At 36.5% G+C, this 22,967-nt stretch overlaps 1 protein-coding gene across 4 annotated transcripts in view; it reads left to right on the forward strand.

Moving 5' to 3' along the window:
* Window positions 1-22,967, forward strand: part of Etl1 (SWI/SNF-related, matrix-associated actin-dependent regulator of chromatin, subfamily a, containing DEAD/H box 1) — a 140,598-nt gene that overhangs the window by 112,231 nt on the left and 5,400 nt on the right. For all 4 annotated transcript variants that reach the window (XM_083140569.1, XM_083140570.1, XM_083140568.1 and 1 more), the window contains exons 16-17: window positions 9,968-10,150; window positions 19,615-19,721. In XM_083140569.1, coding sequence (XP_082996695.1) covers window positions 9,968-10,150; window positions 19,615-19,721 — 290 coding nt within the window. The remainder of the gene's footprint in view (window positions 1-9,967; window positions 10,151-19,614; window positions 19,722-22,967) is intronic.

Below are 22,967 nucleotides of genomic sequence, written 5' to 3' on the forward strand. Positions count from 1 at the left end.
GAAACAAATGTTTGCATTATGTGCAAAATTGTCAAATGATCTGGATATTGCTCTTCTGCTTAAATGTCATTACATTCATTTACTACACATACTCTATGTGATCAGAAGTATCCGGACACTCACCTGAAAATGAAGTACAAGTTTGGGCCACCCTCCATCGGGAACACGGGCAGTCAATATGGTATTGACCCACCCTTAGCCTTGATGACAGCCTTCACTCTCGCAGGCATATTTTCAATCAGGTGGCGGAAGGTTTCCTGGGGATGGCAGCCCATTCCTCGCAGAGCACCGAAATGAGAAAAGGTATTGATGTGGGTAGTGTGGTCTAGCGCGAAGTCAGCGTTCCAAAACATCCTAGAGATGTTCTATGGGATTCAAATCATTACTCTGCACAGGCCAGTCCATTAGTAAGACGACGTTATTGTCAAACCACTCCCCCACAAGCTCTGCAGTATGATCTCCGAACTGGTCTTCGACAGTAGGCAGCATGAAAGCGGTTAAAATGTCAACTTAAGCTTGTGCCGTGACATTGCCACGTAAAGCAAAAAAGGGGCCAAGCCCCCTCCAGGAGAAAACCCAGTCACCCCCGAATTTCACTGTCGGCAGTATACAGGCTGGTAGATGTCGTTCACCAGGCATTCACCACACCCACACCTTACCATCGGATCGCCACATTGTGTACCGTGATAAATCACTCCACACAATGGTTTTCCACTGTTCTATGGTCCAGTTTTGACGCTCCTTGCACCACGCGAGGTGGCGTTTGGCATTTGCATGTGTGATGTTCGGCTTATGGGCAGCTCGTTGGCCATGGAAACCAAGTTTGGAATTCCTGTGTGATGGTGGTGATGGATGAATGATGATTACGCTATTCGACCCTCTTCAACACTCTATGGTCTCTGGAGGTCAACATGGGAGGTCGGCCTGTACACATCCCTTCACTATAACATCGGAAACAGTGGACCTAGGGATGTTTAGGAGGGTGGATATCTCGTGCACAGACTTCTTACACAAGTGGCATTCAACCACTTGACCACATTGAAAGTTTGTGAGTTCCTCAGACCATCCCATACTGCTGTCTCGCGCTGTCTGCAGACTACTCAGATCGCTGATCATGTGTTCCACACAGTAGATGGCAGTACTGTGTCGCCCTCTATGATCAACACACGTTTCACAGTGTGTCCGGATACTGTTGATCACGTAGAATATCTATTGTCAAACGCACAGTATTTATTCAGTTATTATTAAGGTACATTTGTACATTAAGTATTATTTGTACAATATTAGAGGGCATACTCATAAAAGGTTATGATCTAACTTTTCAAACAAGTGAATATAAAGTGTATGTACTCACTTGGTTCTCTTCCTGACATTTCCAGTCATTACGAGCTTTGTTGCTGTCCACCTGTGTATGTGAGTGCACAAGACGGGACCGAATATCACATCGAAAGTGAGGAGTATTTACAATATTATTCAATATATGCTCCAGAATGTTTAGCACTCCACAGGCTAACTTACAATCTGCTAATGTGTTATGATATCAGCACTTTGTTCTGTTTTTACCTTTGTTGTAACTACTGCTCATTTGAAAACTATGGTGATAATGGCATAATCATTGTTGCAGTAAAAGCATTCTTTGGTTTAGTGTACAATAATATGGCACCTTTTTAACTTTAATTGTTGAAGTATCTAGCTCCGATTTTTAAGTAAATATTTTTTCTGCCATTCGAAATAAGTTTGTAATTTACAGTATGACATCTGCTGTCCATATCATAAAAATTGTCCCCTGACTTCATGCCTTTTTATTGGTTATTTTGGAAGAAATCTATTCACTTGGCAGTCACTGAAAACTGCTTCTAAACAAGAATGTATAGAGATATCTGTTGATGTTAACTATTACCAACACATCATAACTACTATCGGATTAAAAATTATGGGTACATGAGTTTGGACTCTAATTTAAAATTAACCAATAGACCTACATAAAAACGAGTTACATGAAAATTTAGCTTTTTCAATTTTGCGTTAAGCAATGGTAACCATTTCTTTTTTTTTTTTTTACTATGCCTTCGATTTTTTATTGTGAGAACAAAAAAGGTGTGGGGCGGGGTTTTTGGTGTTTTCCAAACAACCATTCCATTTGAAATTCTATAAATAAATAAAAAATTAATCCGTTTGTGATGAAATTTAAACACAGTGTAGGTGAGGTTTTAAATACAATTCTTAATTTTGAGGTATTTTAAATCACCAAAAAATAAGTTCTTGTGAATTTTGTGTAACAACTTTTACTTACTATTGGATAGTCCGAAAATACGATCGTGTTCTTGTTTTGAAGCTCTTTGCAGCTGTTTTAGATACCCATTGTCATTGTCAATTCACATTGCAAAGCCGAATTTATACAGATTTTTATTTAATGGAGTAAATATGTGTGTTGAACGTGGCGACATCGCACGCAGTGAAAGTCCAAAGTTTCCACGGTTCAACGGACATTGCTGTATGACAGCACATGTGGTGTAATAATAATCATAATAATAATAGTAATACCTTTATCTGTGCTAGTACCAACACATTATTTCCACTGACCTTAAACCAGCCTCTGTATTTGAGTGCGCTGAGTGGTCGAATTTCGATCTCTCTACCGAAGTTCCCATGTTCAAGTTCCTGCCTGGGTATAGACATTGTTTGTGTGTTCCTTCATCAATTTTGATCTAGTCACTACAAATTAAAACAAATTTCTAAATTATTTACAGCAAATATGATTCACTTGTATGTTTACTATCATATAAACATGATATTTCATCCGAATTATTTTTTTCGGTGGTGCTACATGCCATTTGTTTGAGGGTTGTTCAAGGAATTGTAGTTACCATGCTTTACATGCAACGCTATTATCAAAATGTGTGATCAGATACCGCTTTATTCAAGCTAACTTGTGATGTAAGTTCATTAATAATATTTTGACATTAGCTTTTTTTTTATAGCAACCATAACAATTTGTAACACAAAAAATGAAAGCCTTTAATAATATTAATTCTATTCAATAAACAATAATCTGCATTTTTCGAAAAAACTATTTTTTTTAAAGCGAATTTTTTTTAAAACTTTTTTTTTGGAAAACTAATTTTTTTGAAAAACTATTTTTTTAAAAAAACATTTTTTTTTGAAAAACCAATAATCGAAAAATTTCATTTTCGAAAATCAAAAAAAAAAATTATTTTCGAAAAGGCCATCCCTAGTTTAAATCTCTCTCTCCCGTGGCAGAGTGGTTTGGAAATCACGCTACGATGCCAGGGATCCCGGGCCTGGGCATTGATGTTTTTGAGTGCTTATTGATCAATTTCATCATATCACTCATCTCCATCTTCGCAAATAAGCCAAAAGTGACAAGATGCGAAGTAAAATAATACAAATCAACGAAGACACAATTATGACCTTGTAACTTTCTGTTGTATTTTTCTTTAACTTGACATGTTTGTAAAGAATGATTTTAAATGAACACAGGGCTTAAGTTTTTAATAATTTTCACTGATATTTAGCTCTGATGGATTAAAATAGTTATAATTTCAAACCAAGAAGAAGACATTTGCAATATCAACAATAAAATAATTTGCTTTCATCAAAATCACAGATATCATAAATGTGAAAGTTAATTATATTACAAATACGTTATTAGGTCCACCATAAAAATATTATAACTTTTAAAATGCGCATTACAGATTTATGATAGAAATATTTTATAAAAATACTAAACTATTCCAAATAATTGATATGATTCAGATCAAATTACATATTCCTTAAGTGTAATACATTTTTGACGTTGCTTGTAAGGCATGGTATCTTAAAGCAGCCTTAAATGTGCATACCCAATTAAAAATCAAATGAATTTCTATGTGACTACAGTTATTTATATCTAGTAGAACAAAAGTATGTGCTTCTCTACTAAATCGCAGTTCACATCCAGGTACGAGAAATTTAATTCGAAACTGCCATTATGAGTACTGCTGCATGTAAACAATGGTATCTACAGTAGATACCACGTGCATGTAAAAAAAAAAGGGCTGATATTTTTTTAAAAAACAAGAAAATGATAGAAAAAATTTATTGTGATTGATAAACAAGTACATACCTTGGCTATTTTTCGACGTAGTCACCATTAACCTCCAGACATTTCTGATAGCGTGGCACAAGCTTCCGTATACCCTCTGTGTAAAAATCTGCTGCCTGAGAGTGCAACCAGTCCAGAACTGATGTCTTGAGCATGTCACTATCGTTGAAATGCTTTGATGCAAGCCACTTTTTCAGGTGAAGAAAAAGATAGAAATTGCTGGGGGCAAGGTTGGGGCTGTAAGGGGGAGCATTGAATAGTTCTCATCAAAATCTTTCAATTGTCTCAACAGTATGAGCAGCTGTGTGTGGGCGGGTGTTGTCATGGATCAGAAAAATGTTACCCCAGGTTGTTGGACATTTGAACGCCCTTCCCGAAACTCTGCACCGTTGCCTGACCTTCCCATCACTGTCGGTCCATAAATGGCACACAATTCCCGATGGATGTCGGCTGCATTCTGTCCTTTGGCGTTCAGAAATCGTATGACAGATCCAGGGTGGCGACAGACCTGGAAAACCGGGAAAAGTCAGGGAATCGGAGAGGTAAAAAAAAGAAGTCAGGGAATTTTGTCTTGATTGACTTTTTTTATGCAATGGAATGAATGTGCCAGCTGTTTGCTTTGAAAGATGTCATTATGATGCACTACTTGGGAACAGGAAATCTTGTTGCTAAGTCTGAGCATCAACTTTTAGGCCCCTTTATGCACAACATAATTACAGTTGCAGAAACTAGGAATGAGAGGTGAGGGAGAAGGATAGATTTCCGGAGGAGCAGAAAAAATTGATAAGCCTATAAATATTACGTGGAAAATGCATGGAATTATCATTTCTTCTTGTCTGTATGGGAGCAATAAGGGGACAGAACTGTCAACAAATAGAGGGGTGTGTCATCGTTCGATAGTTGTCGGACGTCGTAGTACGGCATTTTGTCTGAGATTCTGAAGGAACATGGGAATAAATAAGGGCACTATGCAACCCTGTAATTTTCGAATGTCGTGGTACAGCATTTGTCCGAAGATTTAGGCTCAATTGATGCATATGATTTTTGTCGGATATCGCCATCTGACTAACGTTGAACTTCAACAAAATGTCTCACTACAACATGCGAAAAAAATCACATGCATGGCACTTTTATGAAATTGATTGTTTTTGGATGTCACAGACTGCAACATCTGACGAAAATGGCATACAGAAACAGAGCCTTGTATATCAGAGTTTGTCTGCTGTGGTACCACATTTCATTGAACAAACTTGGAGCCTTAGTCTGCTGCACCACTGCAACTATGCTGCTGGAATTTTATTACTCTTCTTGGTTCACTTAACCTTATTTAATGTAGCAATCCGTACGAAGGGTTTATTTCTTCCCCTTGGCGTAATACTGGTTTTGCACAAGTTGCCATGCATATACAATGACATTGAACTATTCTTTGATATCAAGATGAATCCAACAAATCACGATATACGGTTGAATAGTATCACAAAAAAGTGAAACAGAAATCTGTGTTGGTAAACGTTATAAAAATTTGACAAGCGGATGCTCGTGAGAGATGGATATTTATCTCTCGCTACGAAGTTAATGTGCAATGTTATGAAATAAAATACTAATAATAAATATGCAAATATTTTAATATTATAATTACACAAATCATTCAGTCCTAAAAGCATATAACTTTCTTCAGTTATTGACGTTTCTCTGCCAACCCTAAATTTTCACATTTCATCTACTGATTTATACAAGGGGTATCCAGAAAGTAAGTTTGAATTAGCAGGGACCTTGATTTTTCGAAAACACTATAACAGTGTACAATTTTAATTGCTGCAAAGTAGTGTTTATGAATGTGCAGAGATGTCTGGACACATTTTTCACCCGTTCAAAATAGCAAAATAACGCGATTATGGAATAAACTGCAAATTTTTGGCATTTTTCGCCAATTTAAAAAATATTCTTAACAACGAAAAATACCATGAAATCTAACATTCTTGTATTTTTTAGACTTATAGAAACAAAATGTGCCATATTTATGTGTGTAGAACGTGCAAGTTTTCCAACATTTTATCCAAGAGAAAACTATAGGGTGGCTCAATAAGTAACTTAATACCCCCAGTACAAGGCCACTGCAGCATGGAACGTAAAAATGGTGATGACCAATCGTTGCCTGGCCAAGGGGGATCCACATTGACGTCACCCGCATGGTTAATCCTTTGAATTGAACCCCTGCTGACACCGCTTTCCAATTCCAGTCTCCGTGTGCTACGGGTTGGGGACTTTGCAAATGATGCCAACACTGCTACATCAGTACTCTCATCCGTGGCTGTTTTCGGACGTACATGTCGCGGTTTGTCGTCCACAGATCCAGTATCTTGAAACTTTGCCAGCAACTGGCTGACGGCCACATGTGACACCGGTTGTCTTGCAGGATTGCGGTTATTGAAGTCTGCGGCAATGTCACGCGTACTTCTCTCTCCTGACATCAATATGATGGCAATCCGTTCCTCACGTGTTAGTGGCATTTTCGTTCAGATCAGTGAAAAAGGAAATGTGCTACTCTTGACACGATCAATTCACATCATCACTCTTTTAAACTTTTATGTAAAGACAAAACACAATCGTAATTCCCATGTCAACCAATACTACAAGATATGTACATAGCGGTAAGTCAATATCCGGACATTTTCAGTGATTGGTCTAAACAATAAATACCACATAATCACATACTAACGATAATTTGAACAATAAACATTTAAGCAAAAAGGAAAGGACGTGTCACTCTCCCATGCGGGAATCACCCTTAAATTTAAAGTTAGGTAAAAACAAATGTCACAGCTGTTTTCCTGGTGAAATTCTAGCCCATTTTGATATGTTGCACGACCCCCTTCCCATTTAAAATTCAGGAGTTGAATTCAAGATGGCGAACATCAAGATGGCTGCCGACCATGCGGGTGACGTCAAGACGTCAATGTGGTTGGCCAGGCAGCGATTGGTCATCGCCATTTTCATGTTTCATGCTGCAGTGGCCTTGTACTGGGGGTGTTAAGTGACTTATTGAGCCATAACTTTGTGGTATTGTTAACTCTGCAACAATTAAAGTTAGGTGAAAACAAATGTCACAGTTGTTTTCCTGGTGAAATTCTAGCCCACTTTGATATGTCGCACGACCCCCTTCCCATTTAAATTTCTGAAGTTGATTTCAAGATGGTGGACATCAAGATGGCTGCCGACCATGCGGCTGACGTCAATGTGGTTCCCCCTTGGCCAGGCAACGATTGGTCATCGCCATTTTCACCTTCCATGTTGCAGTGGCCTTGTACTGGGGGTGTTAAGTGACTTATTGAACCACCCTGTATAATCCATAATATACATGGAAAAATTCCGAAATCCACATTAAATCACAAACATATTTCCCACGATTTTTTAACTTCTATCAGAACAATTTGCACCACAGAGCAAAGTGGCGGGGTTCTGACAGGAGATCGAGTGTGTATCTACCGTCACACCGGAGCTGCATCATCAGTATTTGTTGTGCGAGAAGTATTTTGAATTATCGAGCTAAGTGGTGCAATTTTTGCGGGGATTGAGTGCTCACATACCGCCACAGGGGAGTCGTAAAATCTGCATTTGTAGAGCGAGAAATAATGGAAAATAACTTCCTCAAAATTCTGTTCCAACATATCAAACTGTCACGAAAATATGTAGACAATGTGACCTACAATTTAAAATAATAGTTTAAAAGCATAATGGAAGTGTACGTTTTGGTATATTTGACAGGAAAATGTTCTAAAATAAAAACATGAATTTAGGGAAATATAACACTAAAATGTCAAAGAAAAATAATGCCAATTTTTGGTGCCATAATATATCGGTATCGGTCACATGAGATCGATTTTAGAATTTGTGGCTGCATCGCCACATATGGCCATTTTGCACTCCTCAGTATATATGGGGGAAAATCCGCTTATCTAAAACCCTTACCTTAAAATTATAAAAGGGGTAGGGAAAATAACTTTCCCAAAATAACTTCCAAGATATCAATCTCTCGCAAAGAGGCATAAACAATGTGACCTACAATTTAAAACTGTAGTTTAAAAACACCATGAAAGTATAATTTTAGGTATAATCCCCAGAAAATGCACTAAAATAAAAATGTGAATTGGGGGTGGGGGAGAATGGCAACAATTTACAAAAAATAATGAAAAAATCAAGATCCCTACCGATTAAGCATAAATAAAACAACAATATCAGTAGTAATTTAGTTTATTTTACAATTGTCAGGGAAAAATGCAAATTTTGTCCTGGAAAAGTCAGGGAATTTCATTTCTGCTTGTTTGTAGCCACCCTGCAGATCTCACTTCACATTTGGCGGGATTTTGTATTACGGCAGCCATCTGCTACTCACACGTAGGCAACCCACTCTGACGATTCTATCTCTGTTGCAAGCACAGAATACTAGGGCATGCTACTGCGCATGCTCAACTTCATCAGTGTTGCCAACCCTGCATAAAAAAATTATCGGCCCTTTTTTTTACGTGCGCCTCGTACGTGGCCATGCACAGTTTTATTCGCATTTTTGATTGGCAACCTCTTCATTCTCCTCATTCTTAGTCTGAGGCACGTTGCAATCACTGGTAGATACCATAACTTTCAACACGTCTAGCTCTGTCATCTGTTGACGAAAAGAAACACTTCGAGTACGATTCGACTCCATTTACGATGGAATGCACATTGTAACTCCAAAATGACCAAAATGTCACTTACCATGTTTTACACCCAAGCCCTTCAAATAATTTCTTGAAATCCGGGAAGTATGCGTGAATTCTACGTAAATTTTTCTCCACAGCATGAAAAATTGCAACTTATATTAATCCAAATCCCATTGAAATTATACATATTTATAAATACACTGAGGCAAGCTTAGTGTTTATTTTTATTGAAGAAGGAAAATAAAAAAGCTGTATGAAAAATAAAACAATGCACTCAGTTCGTTTACTTTGTTAGTGTCCTTTACAGAATAATCTATCTGACAGACAGAACATTATTGGAAGATAAGATATCTTGAAGTTGGTTAGGTAAATTTGAGTTTTAAATTCTTATACAATTAACATCTATTCGTAGATTAGCATATCCCATAACATACCTAGGTATGTGACTTGTGTTTGTAGAAGTCTGAGCATGTGAAAATATCAAATGCAAACTGCGCACTTTAAATTAAATATTATAAATATTCAAGTATATGTACCGTTTAAATTAATGAAATTATGATTTTTGAACATATTGGAATCACAGAAACCATTTATATTGTCATTATATTTGAGTGCATGTGTGTGTTTGGAAAGGGGGAGGGTGGCTCAGAAGCGGTAATACGTAAGATTGAAATAGAGAAAACATCTGCTTGTACCCTTGAATTTTTTGCAAAGTTCACCTTGAAAACCGGGAATTATACTTGAATTTTATCATGGTCCTAGAGTGGCCACCCTGTGCTGCCGAGCTAGCCCTGGTTTCACCTGATTTTTTGCTCTTGCTGTTTTTCACTGAAATTTCTACATACATTAGTGATCTCCTGTGTGTGCCAGATAGTAAGGTAATTTACAATTCTATGCTGGCAGAAACTAGGTACCATCAACATCATCAGTGTTTTAAAAGTAACATATACCCATATGGTAGCACTTATGGAGACAATTCCACATAGGTAAAACTGCGAGAGTGAAAATTCAGGTGAAACCAGGGCTGGCCTGCTAGTTCAGTTGGCACAGCAATGTTACAGTATGTCAAAGACCCAGGTTCGAGTCCTAGTCGAGTTTATATTTTTTTTGCTGCAATTTCTAAAAATAGAATTGAGTTGGTAATTTGATTAATTTATTTTTTCAGACAAGAACTTATAGATGAGTATAACAAAGATAATGGGATTTTTGTTTTCTTGCTGTCAACTAAGGCTGGTGGTTTGGGAATCAATCTTACAGCAGCCGATCATGTTATCATACATGATATTGACTTCAATCCTTATAATGATAAGCAAGCAGAGGATAGGTGCCACAGGGTAGGCCAAACTAAGTAAGTAATAATATGTGTTTAAAATTTATATAATTGCTTTTGAAATTTTGCAATAGCTTATTGATATAATTTTGATAGTGGACCAATTAATCATATTGCTTTATTTGTTGATAATGGAATTTTGGATTATTTTTTAAATTTTATTTACATCATTTACAAACTCTACATATAAAATTAGGTGTATAGCCAAAAATCGTGTATGGTGGTTTATCAGTTAGTTTGTTCCAGATTAGTACAGTCATAAGCAAAAGTTCATTTTAAGTAACTACATAAAAGTGCTCCCCTGTGCTTTGCACCATGCCATGAAGGCATATAGGGGTGTGGAGTTAGCCCCCCACACACACTTGATATTAGCCGAAGGTGGGCACCATGCCCCTGGCTGCCTTTACACCCCAAAATTTCCTCCAGGTACCCACTTTGTACGACGCTGGGTGGGCACCAGAGCCACTTGAACATGTGGAAAAAATCCTGGTTCTCCCCCGCCGGGGATCAAACCTGGGTGTCTCGCATGGTAGTCAGATGCCCTAACGACTGAGCTACCGTGGCACTTTTTAAGTAACTACATGGTATTGACTTTCCTCTAATCTTGTATTTTCAGCAAAGAAACTTTCAAAATAGTAAAGCACACCCACATTATCACAAAATGTGTCAATGATGATAACTACTCCTTCTGTTCCATAATATGGTATAGAAACAGGCCTTTTATGTTCTTCCACAATATGGTATAGATATGTTGCATTGTAAAGCATTAGAGGGTTAGGTTGTATGTTAGGTATAGGCTACAATGTGGTTTACAATTTTATACTCATAATAATGCATTTTATTCCACATTATTCTGTAAATAGAGACATATTTGCAAACAATACATGGTAAAGTTATTGTCATTATTATTATGGTAATTGTTTTGCTTTGGTGTTTCTGCTCACATTTGCCTTGGTTACTGGTGTGTTTCCTCATCCTGGAATGTCACAATGGGTGTCCACTTGACTGACGTCCATACTCAGCTCCGTATCTGTTTCCTTTGCACGGCTTGTAGTACGCACTGCACAGTGAACGTCTGACTGGATGAAGGATCGCTTCACTACTGCACACACAATCATATCCGACGACTACTCGGATGTGTATGTGCAATAAATCAGCGCATTCATCCTGTTTCTATACCATATTATGGAACGGAGGAAATTTCAATTTGTGTGTAAATCTCAATTCGGTCGTAACTTCGTGCAGAAATATTTCAAAAAGATAGATAGGAGTCATTCCTTGCCAAATCAACACAGATATGTGCAATTTCCAACCTGACCATCTCCGATTTTCATGAAATTTGGGGAGTTGAAACTATGCATGGAACTTAGTAACTATGAAATTTGTTAGTCTCGTGCGTCTTGTAATTGTTAAATTATTCAAGGTCAAAGTTAGCATAAATTGCCCTTTTTGAGCGCGCTTAGCTATACTAAATGTGCTGTAACTCCGCCACTATTTCGCCTAGGAAGCTCAAATAAAGCTTATTGTACAGGGAATTGAACAAGCTTTCCAGTGATATATAACAAGCCCACATTTCAATAAAAATATAATTTTGTCACGTGACCTTGACCTTTGACCTTGAATATCTCAAAACATGTCATCACCAAAAATCGTGAAAAAATATATTTGGTTCCTCATGCCATACTATAAAACAAAATCATTCTGGGACTGCAATGGGACCAGAAGATACAAAATAATATGTATAACTGTGTGACTGATAAAAGCCCCATTACATGAACTATGACGAGTCAAAAGTCCGTTAACACTCCCTACAAAATGTAAAGGAGTTATCCTGGTCATGAAAGAAATAGGTTAGGCATAAGGAGATCTCTAGCTGTGTGTGTCAAGCGCAGGTCCAGCATATTGTTGACCGCCATATTGAATTCAACGCATACATTTCAAAGGAAAGGGGGTGAAGTGATATACAAATCAGGCTAAAACTTCACGAGAAATGAAACGACGAAGGTTTATCCAAAGTATCTTTAACTAGCAAAAAGTTATTACTGCATGCTTGTAACCAGTTTCTCCTTTTCGAGGTGTTAAAAACAAAGTTTTAAGAATGCTCCTAACGTGTTATGAACTCGTCGAGATCACGCTGACATCTTGGGAGAGAAAGAAGTATACGCACCATTGCATATGATTTTAATCAGCGACATTCACCAAATACTTGAATAGTGGAGAATATTGGGAAAAGTATCTCAAACAAATTACATGACACTTCCTTTGGAATGAAAAATTCTTCAGTGGAGGCTAATTTTTATGTTCACGATAAAGTTAATAACAATTATATGCAATACCTGTGATTTGATAATCTACAGTAGACAGATCCCAGCCGAATGGTTGTTGCTGGTAAGTTAATGATGCGGTATAGTGTATGGAGAACGGGAATTGTTGGTCCATACAACAACGGAACCTTAAATGGTGAGGACTTCTTGGATGTGTTAAGTGAACAGGTTTTTCATCCTTGCTTACGCGATATGGCACTTTTCCAGAGTTTTGAAACAGGACAGTGTGTGGCCACACTATGTGAACATTTTGGCAATTTTTTCATGGTAAATTTCTAGGTAGATTGAGATGGGCAGACGGGGATCTATTAAAAGGCCTGCATATTCCCCAGATCTAACATCTTAGGAGGACTTTTACCTTCAGAAACCTTTGAAGAGAATTGTGCATGCACTAAAAGTCCGGGATATTGACCATCTGAGAGAAGACATAGCTGCTGTTTGCGATGCTGCTGCACCTGCTACATTGCCAAATGTTCTATGTAAGTGTGAGAGACAGCAACGAGTGTGCTCACAGGAATATTGACAACACTATAATGTGCATATATCGTAAGTGAAAGATATGCGTATAACGTTTTGCTGCCTAAAAATAAGTTGGAAAGACCTTCCCTGCTTAATTTCTCGTGAAATTCTAGCCTGATTTGATATATTACATCACCCCCTTTCCTTTGAAATTTTTGCGTTGAATTCAATATGGCGGTGAACAATATGCCGGACCTGCGCTTGACACACACAGCTAGAGATCTCCTTATGCCTAACCTATTTCTTTCATGACCAGAATAACTCCTTTACATTTTGTAGGGAGTGTTAAGGGACTTTTGACTCGTCATAGTTCATGTAATGAGGCTTTTATCAGTCACATAGTTACACATATTATTTTGTATCTTCTGATCCCATTGCAGTCCCAGAATTATTTTTTGATATGTTTTAGAGTATGGCATGAGGGACCAAATATATTTTCTTCACGATTTTTGGTGATGACATGTTTTGAGATATTCAAGGTCAAAGTCACGTGACAAAATTATATTTTTATCGAAAGGTGGGCTTGTTATATATCACTGGAAAGCTTGTTCAATTCCCTGTACACTAAGCTTTATTTGAGCTTCCTAGGCGAAATAGTGGCGGAGTTACAGCACATTTAGTATAGCTAAGCGCACTCAAAAAGGGCAATTTATGCTAACTTTGACCTTGAATAATTTAACAATTAGAAGACAAACGAAACTAAAAGTTTTCATAGTTACCAAGTTCCATGCATAGTTTAAACTCCCCACATTTCATGATAATCGGAGATGGTCAGGTTGGGGGCTGTGTTGATTTTGCATGGAATGACTCATAGTAGTTCCAATTACATTTTATCACACTCAGAGTTCAGACCAATTACTGAACATATTGTCCATTCAGTCATGCCAAAACAATACGACATACATTCTGTTACTTATGTGTGTTTGTTTGCAACTTTGATTGAAATCTTGGTCAGCTAATTTTCCTCATTTCAGAATAAAGTTAAAGTATAATCCAGTTTAATTCTTATATAATATCAGTCAGTAGAAACCTGAATTACAATGTCCAGTATTGTAAAGATAGCTTTTCTATGATTACTAAATCATTACCATGGCTTGTGGCAGTGCTTTTTATATTAAGAACCAGTAGCATTAGTTTGATATTAGCTGAGAACAAGTGAATGAATATTATTGTCATACAATGCACATAACTAGAAATATAAATTTGTTAGGGATGGGGCAGATTAGTTGGTACTCATCTGATAGTCATATGGGTCAATCCATACCAAACAGTCCAAAAAAAAAAAATAATAATAATAACAGTTGCTTGCTTGACATTTTTTTTTAATTTTCACTTTTTTTATGTAACCCCTCCTTATTTGTTTCATGACTGGCATTTTTGGCCTTTGCAGACAGTTGCGATAATTATGATAACTTAGCTAAGAAAAATGATAGAAAACTGGAGTAAAAAAAAAATGTTTTCAGTGCATTTCAAACTACATTTTATGTTCTGTACCTTTTTTCACCATCTCAAATGCAATGAATTCAGGACCAAACTGATATTTAGTTTGAACAAAAATCAAAGTTTGAGAATTTGTTTAGTAGGGAAGTAATGTAATATCACAGGTATAATTTGTTTTACAGCAAACATATAATTGAAAGTTGTAGCTAGAATATAATACTTGAGCTCCGTTACTGATTTCCTATTTGAGTTATAGCTCTTTGAAAATACTAGTTTTAATTTTTTTTTGCACAATTTGGCCCCCAATACTTCTGGTGGGGGACTTTATAAAAATTTGATATTTACAGCATAGAGAGTACTCTGAGAGGTACCTTTAAATAAGATATCCTGATATTCCATGGATAACAAAGTTACAACAGGGGAAAGTTGGGCAAAAATAGGCAAATTTATATTATTAGTTATAAATAAATGAACTATCATGCAATTGAAATTAAGGTATTTATTAATTGCATCTACAAATGGCATAGTGAGCCTGTTAGTAACTATTATAAATGAAATGGTGTGTAAGGCAGAGGTTTGAATAGGTTAAAACATGAAAGTGGGTTATCATTAGTGAGAGGTAGACAAACAGCTTTAAGTTCCTGCTTGGAACTCCATGAGTCAGCAGAAACTACTTGAAAAGAAGAAATAGTGAACTTCGGCGCTGTTGGCTTTATAGAAGGCCGTAATGTTCAATTTGGCAATCTTGTAACTCGTCATCAACTGGAATGTCATAAAATGGCAGTTTTGTTGGACATGTGGCACCCAATAAAAATGCCATTTGGCAGGCCCTAGCCCTCAAGAGGCTGTTGTGCCATGGCAGGGTGTCTACTGACCTGGGAAACCTGGAATTAGCCTGGAATCTACTTTTGTACCTGGATAACTTGGAAAAAGCCTGGAATTTAACCAGAAACCTGGATTTTTCTCAAAGTTACCATTTTCACTACATGTGTCCACTTCACTTAGGGGCTTACGTTTTGTGAGTACATGGATGGCGACCACGGGGATACCTGAGCAGAGTCTGTCACTGCCTCCACTTGAATTTTGGGGGGAATGCTGCGATTGAAAGAATTTCTTCGTTAATTTTGAGAAAGTCAGTGAAGGAAAAGGGTCTCGATTATTCTAAGTTACTACAAGTTTCTCTTGATGACCCCAATGTTAATTTGAAGTTTCTCACCGACTTGAAGACCTTTCTGAGTGGAGAATATGGTGATGGTCCACAGCTCTTGGAAACAGGAACATGCTCGTTAATATGTTAATGGGGCTTTCAAGACTGCGCACAACAAAGCTGGTTGGACAATAACCAAGTTTTTGAGATCATTGTACTACTTATTCAAGGACTTTCCATCTAGAAGGGCAGACTTCATTACAGGCTCAAGAACACAGGCATTTCCTCTTAAGTTCTGCTCCATTAGGCAAAATTCAAGAGTGATCAATCGTGCAATGCTCATGATTGATTCCTGCCTTAAAAATTTATGTTGATGCAGTGAAAACAAAACCTCCTGGAACATCAAACTTTAGTAAAGTCAAGACCCACATCAGTGACGTACTTTTACCTGCATGATTGGGGTTCCTTTCTTCTCAGGGTGGCTACTCATCGGGAATTCCGGGAATTATGCATGAATTATTGGCTCCGGGAATTGTACCTGACTTCTACGTGAATTTTTCTCTGTAGCCGTGAAAAATTGCAACTTTTATTAATCCAAATTAATTCATACATTTACAAATGTCCCGAGGCAAGTTTTTAACAGTTTAGCTTTTATATTTATCGAGGAAGAGAAAAGGAAGCTGCATGGAAAATAAAACAGAATTCTCTCAATCCTTGTATTTGTTGTTGCCTTTGCGGAACAATCTATCTGACAGAGGGAAGATTATTGCAAAATAAGATATCTTGAATTTGATTAGATAAATTTGAGTTTGAAATCCTTATACAATTAACAATTTTTCGTAATTAGTATATTCCGTAACATTTGTGACTTGTGTTTGTAGATGTATTTCCAGTCTGAGTTTGTGAAATGGCAAATGTAAACTCCACACCTGAAATTGAATATTAAATTGTAATTGAATTGAATTAGAATTTTTGGATACAATGGAATCTTACAAACCTTTATATTGTTAATATATTTATGTGAGAGGCGGTAATACGTAAGGTTGAAATAAAAGAAAGCATCTGCTTGTACCATTGAATTTTTGGAAAGTTCGCCTTGAAAACCAGGAATTATACTTGAATTTTATCATGGCCCTAGAGTGGCCACCCTGCTTCTATATCTGTAGAGCTAGAAGAAATCCTCGTAAAGAACCAGACAGACAGTCCACTGCTTCCGTTTCTTTGGAATGACTTAAAAACACTGATTCGGAGTTTGGTAAGCCACTTCCTAAAAGGAGATATTTTAACCTTTTGATGCCCAAGGCCTTTTTCACAAGTAAGCCTCTGGGTACCGAGCCGATTTTGAGCAAAATGCAGAGTTTCAATTAAATGAGTGTAGATCGGAAGCTAATTGCCCTAGAGAGATGAGTGATATACCGTTGTACGCGGAATGAACCAGAGATTCAGACTATGATTTTTTTTTGCAAATTCGGCGTATATGTGGCGGGGGGAGGGGGCTAACTCTCAAAATTCCAAAATTTCGGAAAAAAAAATTTGGTTCCCCCACCCTCCTCCCAAACAAAAGTACATGACAGTGTCGACATGCACATGGAAATGATTGCTGACATGTAAGGAACAAAAAAATATTTGCATTATTGTCATATGACCAATGTAACTTGAGTTGTACCCCCAAAAGGAATGGTCGGGACGCCACTGATTCAAGCTTCAAAATGCAGCGGTACCTTGAAATGACTATAGCTCAGAAAGTAAATGCCCTAGAGATATGAAAGATATACCGTTGTACGAAGAATGAATCACAAATTTAGACGATATATAATTTATGCACATTCGGCGTATATATGGAGGGGGAAAGGGGGAAATCCTCTGAAAATACTTTTTTAAAATAAATGGGGTTTCGCCCCCCGCCCCCCGAAAAAAAAGGATATGAAAAGTTCAAAATGCACATAGAAATTATCGCTAGCATGTAAGAAACAGAAAAATATTTGCATCATTGTTGTATGACCAATGTAACTTGAGTTGTACCCCCAAAAGGAATGGTCGGGATGCCACTGATTCAAGCTTCAAAATGCAGCCTTTCCCCCTCCATTTTCATGAAGACAAAAAAAATGCGAAAAACCATTTCTGTTAAATACATGTGTTAGGAACAATATAAAAAAATAAAATTGAAATTCTAGCCAAAAATAGAAAAGTTATAACGTAAAAACTACGACCTTGACACAGCGTCTCGATCGAGACGCTTGGTACCCCGAGGGTTACTTTTGGGTATCTCGTTCGAGACGCTTGGGCACCAAAAGGTTAAAGGGTGCAGCTAGATCAAAGAGTTTGCTCTCATTAGATGTTTATGATAAGGAAATCTTAAAACGAGTTAGGATAGTTGATCTTGGATTTTCTGCAGCTACATATCTTAAAGGGGTTAAGGATATTGAAGTTCTCAATTTTAAAGGAGAATGCAGAAAATTTTGCAAGAACTGTGCAAAAAGGTTATGCAGAAATGCCCGTTGAAGTTCAAAGTTACGAGAGGCGCCAATTGCATATCACCAGAAACTATGGTCAATGAAATCCTTCGAGAGTCACGAATCACACTTGCTCTTGAGACATTTGTGAAAAAACAACAAATGGCACCTGTAGTTGCTGACACGGTTAAACGAGAGTATTTAAAGTTGTGTTTGAATCCTGAAATAACACAAAAGTTGTTAAATTTCAGAGCAAAAGACGAGAGAGTAGATTCTTTTCTATATAATTTGTTCACCAAGGAAGGCATTTCTAGTGCTTTTAACACCTTCATGCATAAAATGTGTGTTCTTTTTCACAGCAACGCTGCAGTAGAAAGGAGTTTATCCGTTAACAAAGAGTGCTTTGTGGAAAATCTACAAGACGAGAGGTTGGTTGCTCAAAGAAGTGTGTTAGATGCTGTACATGCTGCTGGAGGAATATCCAATGTTAATATCACGAAGAGCATAATTCATTATGTAAGAAATGCATCACAGAGGAGGAATGAGTAATTGAAAGACTGTAGTGAAAAAGAAAAGTCAGAGAATCTCAAGAAAAGAAAAGCCTTAAAGAGAAAATAAAAATGCTGGAAATAAAAAGGAAAAGGCTGCTGGCTGATGCTGAAGCTGAAGGAGTTGCTCTGGATGAAGAAGCCACGTTGTACTCTAAAGTATAAGAATCAAGATTATTAGGTTTTGTTCTGCAATTTGTTATTTGCCTTACACAGTGTGTGAACATGTATGAGAACGTATGCTTTCATTTATAGCTGCTGGTAATATTTTTAAATGTCAAGAAAAGGAAGAAAGTTATACTAGAAAATGTTGTACTCAAAGAACTCCAATCTGAACACACTGTTTTTTTTTACTTACAGAATTATTGTACAAGCGCAAAGTACATTTTGTATGAGTATATTTTATGAATAAATTTGTATGAGTGTGAGTAAATTTTGTAAAAAGAAAGTAAGTGGCCATTCCCCATCCAAGAAGAATATGCAGTAACATGTAATTATATAAATTAACATATGCTTAGAATTTAAATTAATAATTTTTAGAACTTTTGTAGTAAAAACAAAATGTAAAAAATATACTACTACCAAGGGATATGAATTACACGGTAGTTAAAGGTGAGAACTCAGCTTGCTTTTGTTAGTTACTGCAATTTTTCCCAACTGGCCTTCTGGAAGGGGTTACTAACAATAACAACTTTTCTTTGTTTAAAAAAAATAGACCTGGAAAATAATATAAATAGACCTGGAAAATAATATAAATAGACCTGGACAAACCTGGAATTTTAAAACAGACTAGACACCCTGCATGGAGTTTCAATAACATATTGGTGCTCTACCAATTGAGTTGCCAAGCCAGTGCTATATTCATAAGTGGTCCAGGTTTATTTTTGATCTTTGGGTGATCTTCAATTTTCAGTGACTTGTCAGTAACTTATGTATCTTCCGTATGTTCATTTCAATTTGTTATTGAATTATGTAAATGCATTTTATGCAACTTTTAAACAAATGGTGAGATATTTTTTTTTAAATTAACCAAATTAAATTGCTATTCCAGACCAGTGACTGTGATGAGGTTCATTTCAAAAGACACAATAGAAGAAGGCATTTATCAAGTTGCCCAGGAGAAATTATCTTTGGAAAAAGAACTTTCAAAAACAGATGGTAAGTAGTTTATAATTAAGTCGTAGCAAAATGCAATGAAAGTTTCATGATGAAGACAAAGTTAAATGCTATATACCCAGAAAATATACTTTTTCAGTTTACAGTATATTTCTAGAGTGGAAATATTATAGACAGGCACAGCAATGGCCACAGTTGACAGAAAATGTATTTGAAACATTTATTTTTACATCTCAACAAAATATGTAGAAGAATGTAAGGAGGTTAAGAGGCCGAGACCAGTGACATCAGTTGGAATTTATTTGCTGTTACCTGCCAATCCTTTTTGGGGGATCGTTATTTATGCTTATGTTAATCAACATTTATTGTTGAATGTAGGAGTCTTGTGAAGGGCAAGCATCCCTTCCACCACAGTTTCCCAGTAAATACCTAACTCCTTTTTTCATCAGTACATATCTGCACCCATTTCTACATTTAATGCTGTTTTTTCAAAGTTTTCACAAACAAGTCTCACCCCTCATGAATGTATAATGTGCGAACAGCAAATAAGGCTTCCACTGTGTTTAAGAATGTAACAAATCTCTCCTGAAACTGTCACGAAATGCATAAAAAAGTAAAAATTTACATTTTCATATCCATTAGACATAATATTATATTTTTCTTATTTTGTGTGTGTTAATTTTCTGCCATTTATGGCTAATTGTGGCAGGATGATTAGATGTAATTGGTGAAGTGACACTTCGAAAGCCCAGGCTGCGACTCAAAACTTGAACCTTCAGTACAAAGATTGTGATTTGCTCACTCATTGTCCTTGATCATGAAGATGGTAATAATCATGGGAAATGTTCCTCTATTAAACTTTTATTTGTATATCTTTACTAAAACTTAGCATTATTTCAAACACTCACTATACCTCTTTTCCAGTCTTACAGCGGGCACTCTATATGCTAGCAAGGGAAGTGATATGAAACGTAGCAGTCAGTAGAATGAGGTGCACATAGTAGTTCCTCCCCTTGATGTCGTAACTCTTGGCGCCGCCACTGTTGTCTGGTTGGTCGGCTGCATATTCCCCTCTCCCCACTTCCCTTGCCAGCATATAGAGCAGAAAATACCTATAACTGTAAGTTAGGGTGGAACTAAAAAAAAAATATTTCTTTTTAAATTTCTAATAGTGCGGAAAAGTTGCCTTTTGATGTAGAAAAGACAAAAATAAAATTTGATTGTAATCGGAGCATGTCTTGAGGTGCTGCAAGTACGAAAGTTTCATAAATTTGAAATTTTTTGTTCTATTTCAACCTTTTTCTCTAGTTTCTTATTTGCGCTATAAAAGCCCAAATCAAAAAGTTCATACTTTGTATGCCTTTTTATTAATAGAACAAGCTAAGAGTAGACAAATGGTGGAATGTCCTATTTTCGGAAGTTTTAATGATTTAAGTGAACTAGTGTTGCCAACATATGAAGATGTAATGAAGTGCTATTTTCTAATAAGACATAACCTCAAACCAGATACATCAGCGAAGGAGCCAACTGTAAGTGAAATATCTGATATTTTAGCTCAGAAAATTGAAAATATATGGTTAAGAGCTTCTATTCCTGTAGTTTCTAATATCCGAATTTTACAAATGATAAAAGCTTATTATGACAAGTATAGAAATTTGTTATGATCTAGAAGCAGAAAAGGATGAGAAAAATATACCTCAAACCTTGTTACATTTAAAGAAGATGCTAAATGCTTATTTGATATTGCTGCCTGCAAATGTTTAGACTTTCAACAATGTAGTTGTAAAAGAGAAAGGAAAGTCTTTTTTAGAGCAGGAGTTTTTAAAAGATCAACGATCGTCCAGAAAAATGGTTATGAGTAATGTTGATAAGAGTTACCACAAATGCTTTGTTATTGAAAGATGCCAGAAAAAGTACAGAAATACAGGGGAAATTTAAATGTATTCAAGAAAATTCACAAAATACCACAATGACATCAACCTTTACTGATAGTGATCACAGCACTGAAGAACAAGAGAAAGTGACAGAAAAGCTGACAGTTAGTGATGAAGAACGAGAGCTTTTTACAAGAAGAGACAAATTTAGCAAGTTCTTCAGCATTACAAGAAGATAATAAAATAGCTCAAATGTGCATTAAACTGCCGTCTGTTGCCTCCATATGTGATATGACAGAGCTGCTGCAGCAATAGCAAGCGCTGCTTTGCAGGACTTGGGTTTAATAAATAATTATGAAAAAAGTAAAGTAATCGACTGGATGAAAATTAGATGAGAAAGATCAAAGAACCGGAAAACATGCATTCAAGACAGTCAAGATCTGATAACCGAAAATAGAGTATTGTTTTTCGATGGAAGAAAAGACAAGACAATTATTCAAGAAAAGAAAGGAACTAAGTTTTACAAAATGGTTACTACAGAAGAGCATGTTTTGCTAATAGAAGAACCAAACTCAAAGTTTTTATGTTATGTGACACCAATATCTGGTACTGGAAAAGACATTGCAGAGAGCATAATTGAGTTTTTACAAGATAACGAACAACTTGTGAATTTTACCTCGATTGGATGTGATGGAACCGTTGTAAAGACTGGAGTCAATAATGGTGTGATTTCGTTGTTGGAAAACAAAATAGGAAGATCACTGCAATGGTTAGTTTGCTTATTCCATGGTAACGAACTGCCTTTACGCCACCTTTTTCATTCTTTAGATGGGAAAACTAAGGACCCCAATGAGTTTAAAGGGGAACTAGGTAAGCAACTGCAAAACTGGCATGAGCTTCCTGTGGTACCCTTTTTACCAATTGAAAATAACCTTCCCTCATTGGAAAATATAAGTGATTTAAGTACAGATCAGAAGTACTTAATGGAAATGTGTATTGCTGTATGTAGTAGAAACTGCTCGTTGGAATTATCTTTGAAAAACCCTGAAAACTCCAGATGGCTTACATTAGCAAATCGAATACTTGGATTTTATGTGGCAACTGAAAATCCTACTAACAACCTTCAAATTCTGGCTTAGTTTATTGTAAAAGTTTATGCACCTGTGTGGTTTAACATTAAGTTGAAACCTTGATGCTCGAATGGTTCTAAACATCTCTGGAAGCTTATTTCTTACTCACGCTATCTAACTATTGATCTTAAAGAAATTATAGATCCAGTTATTCAAAGAAACGGATACTTTGCTGCTGCGGAAAATATTATTTTCTCCATGCTATGTTATGAGCGCAAACATATAAGAGAGCTTGGTTTGCGCAGACTTCTAAAAGCAAGAGCAGAGAGGTGGTTAGAAAGTTC

This window comes from Lepisma saccharinum, chromosome 18 (genome assembly GCF_977018435.1).
Source record: "Lepisma saccharinum chromosome 18, izLepSacc3.1, whole genome shotgun sequence".
Classification (NCBI taxonomy): domain Eukaryota; kingdom Metazoa; phylum Arthropoda; class Insecta; order Zygentoma; family Lepismatidae; genus Lepisma; species Lepisma saccharinum.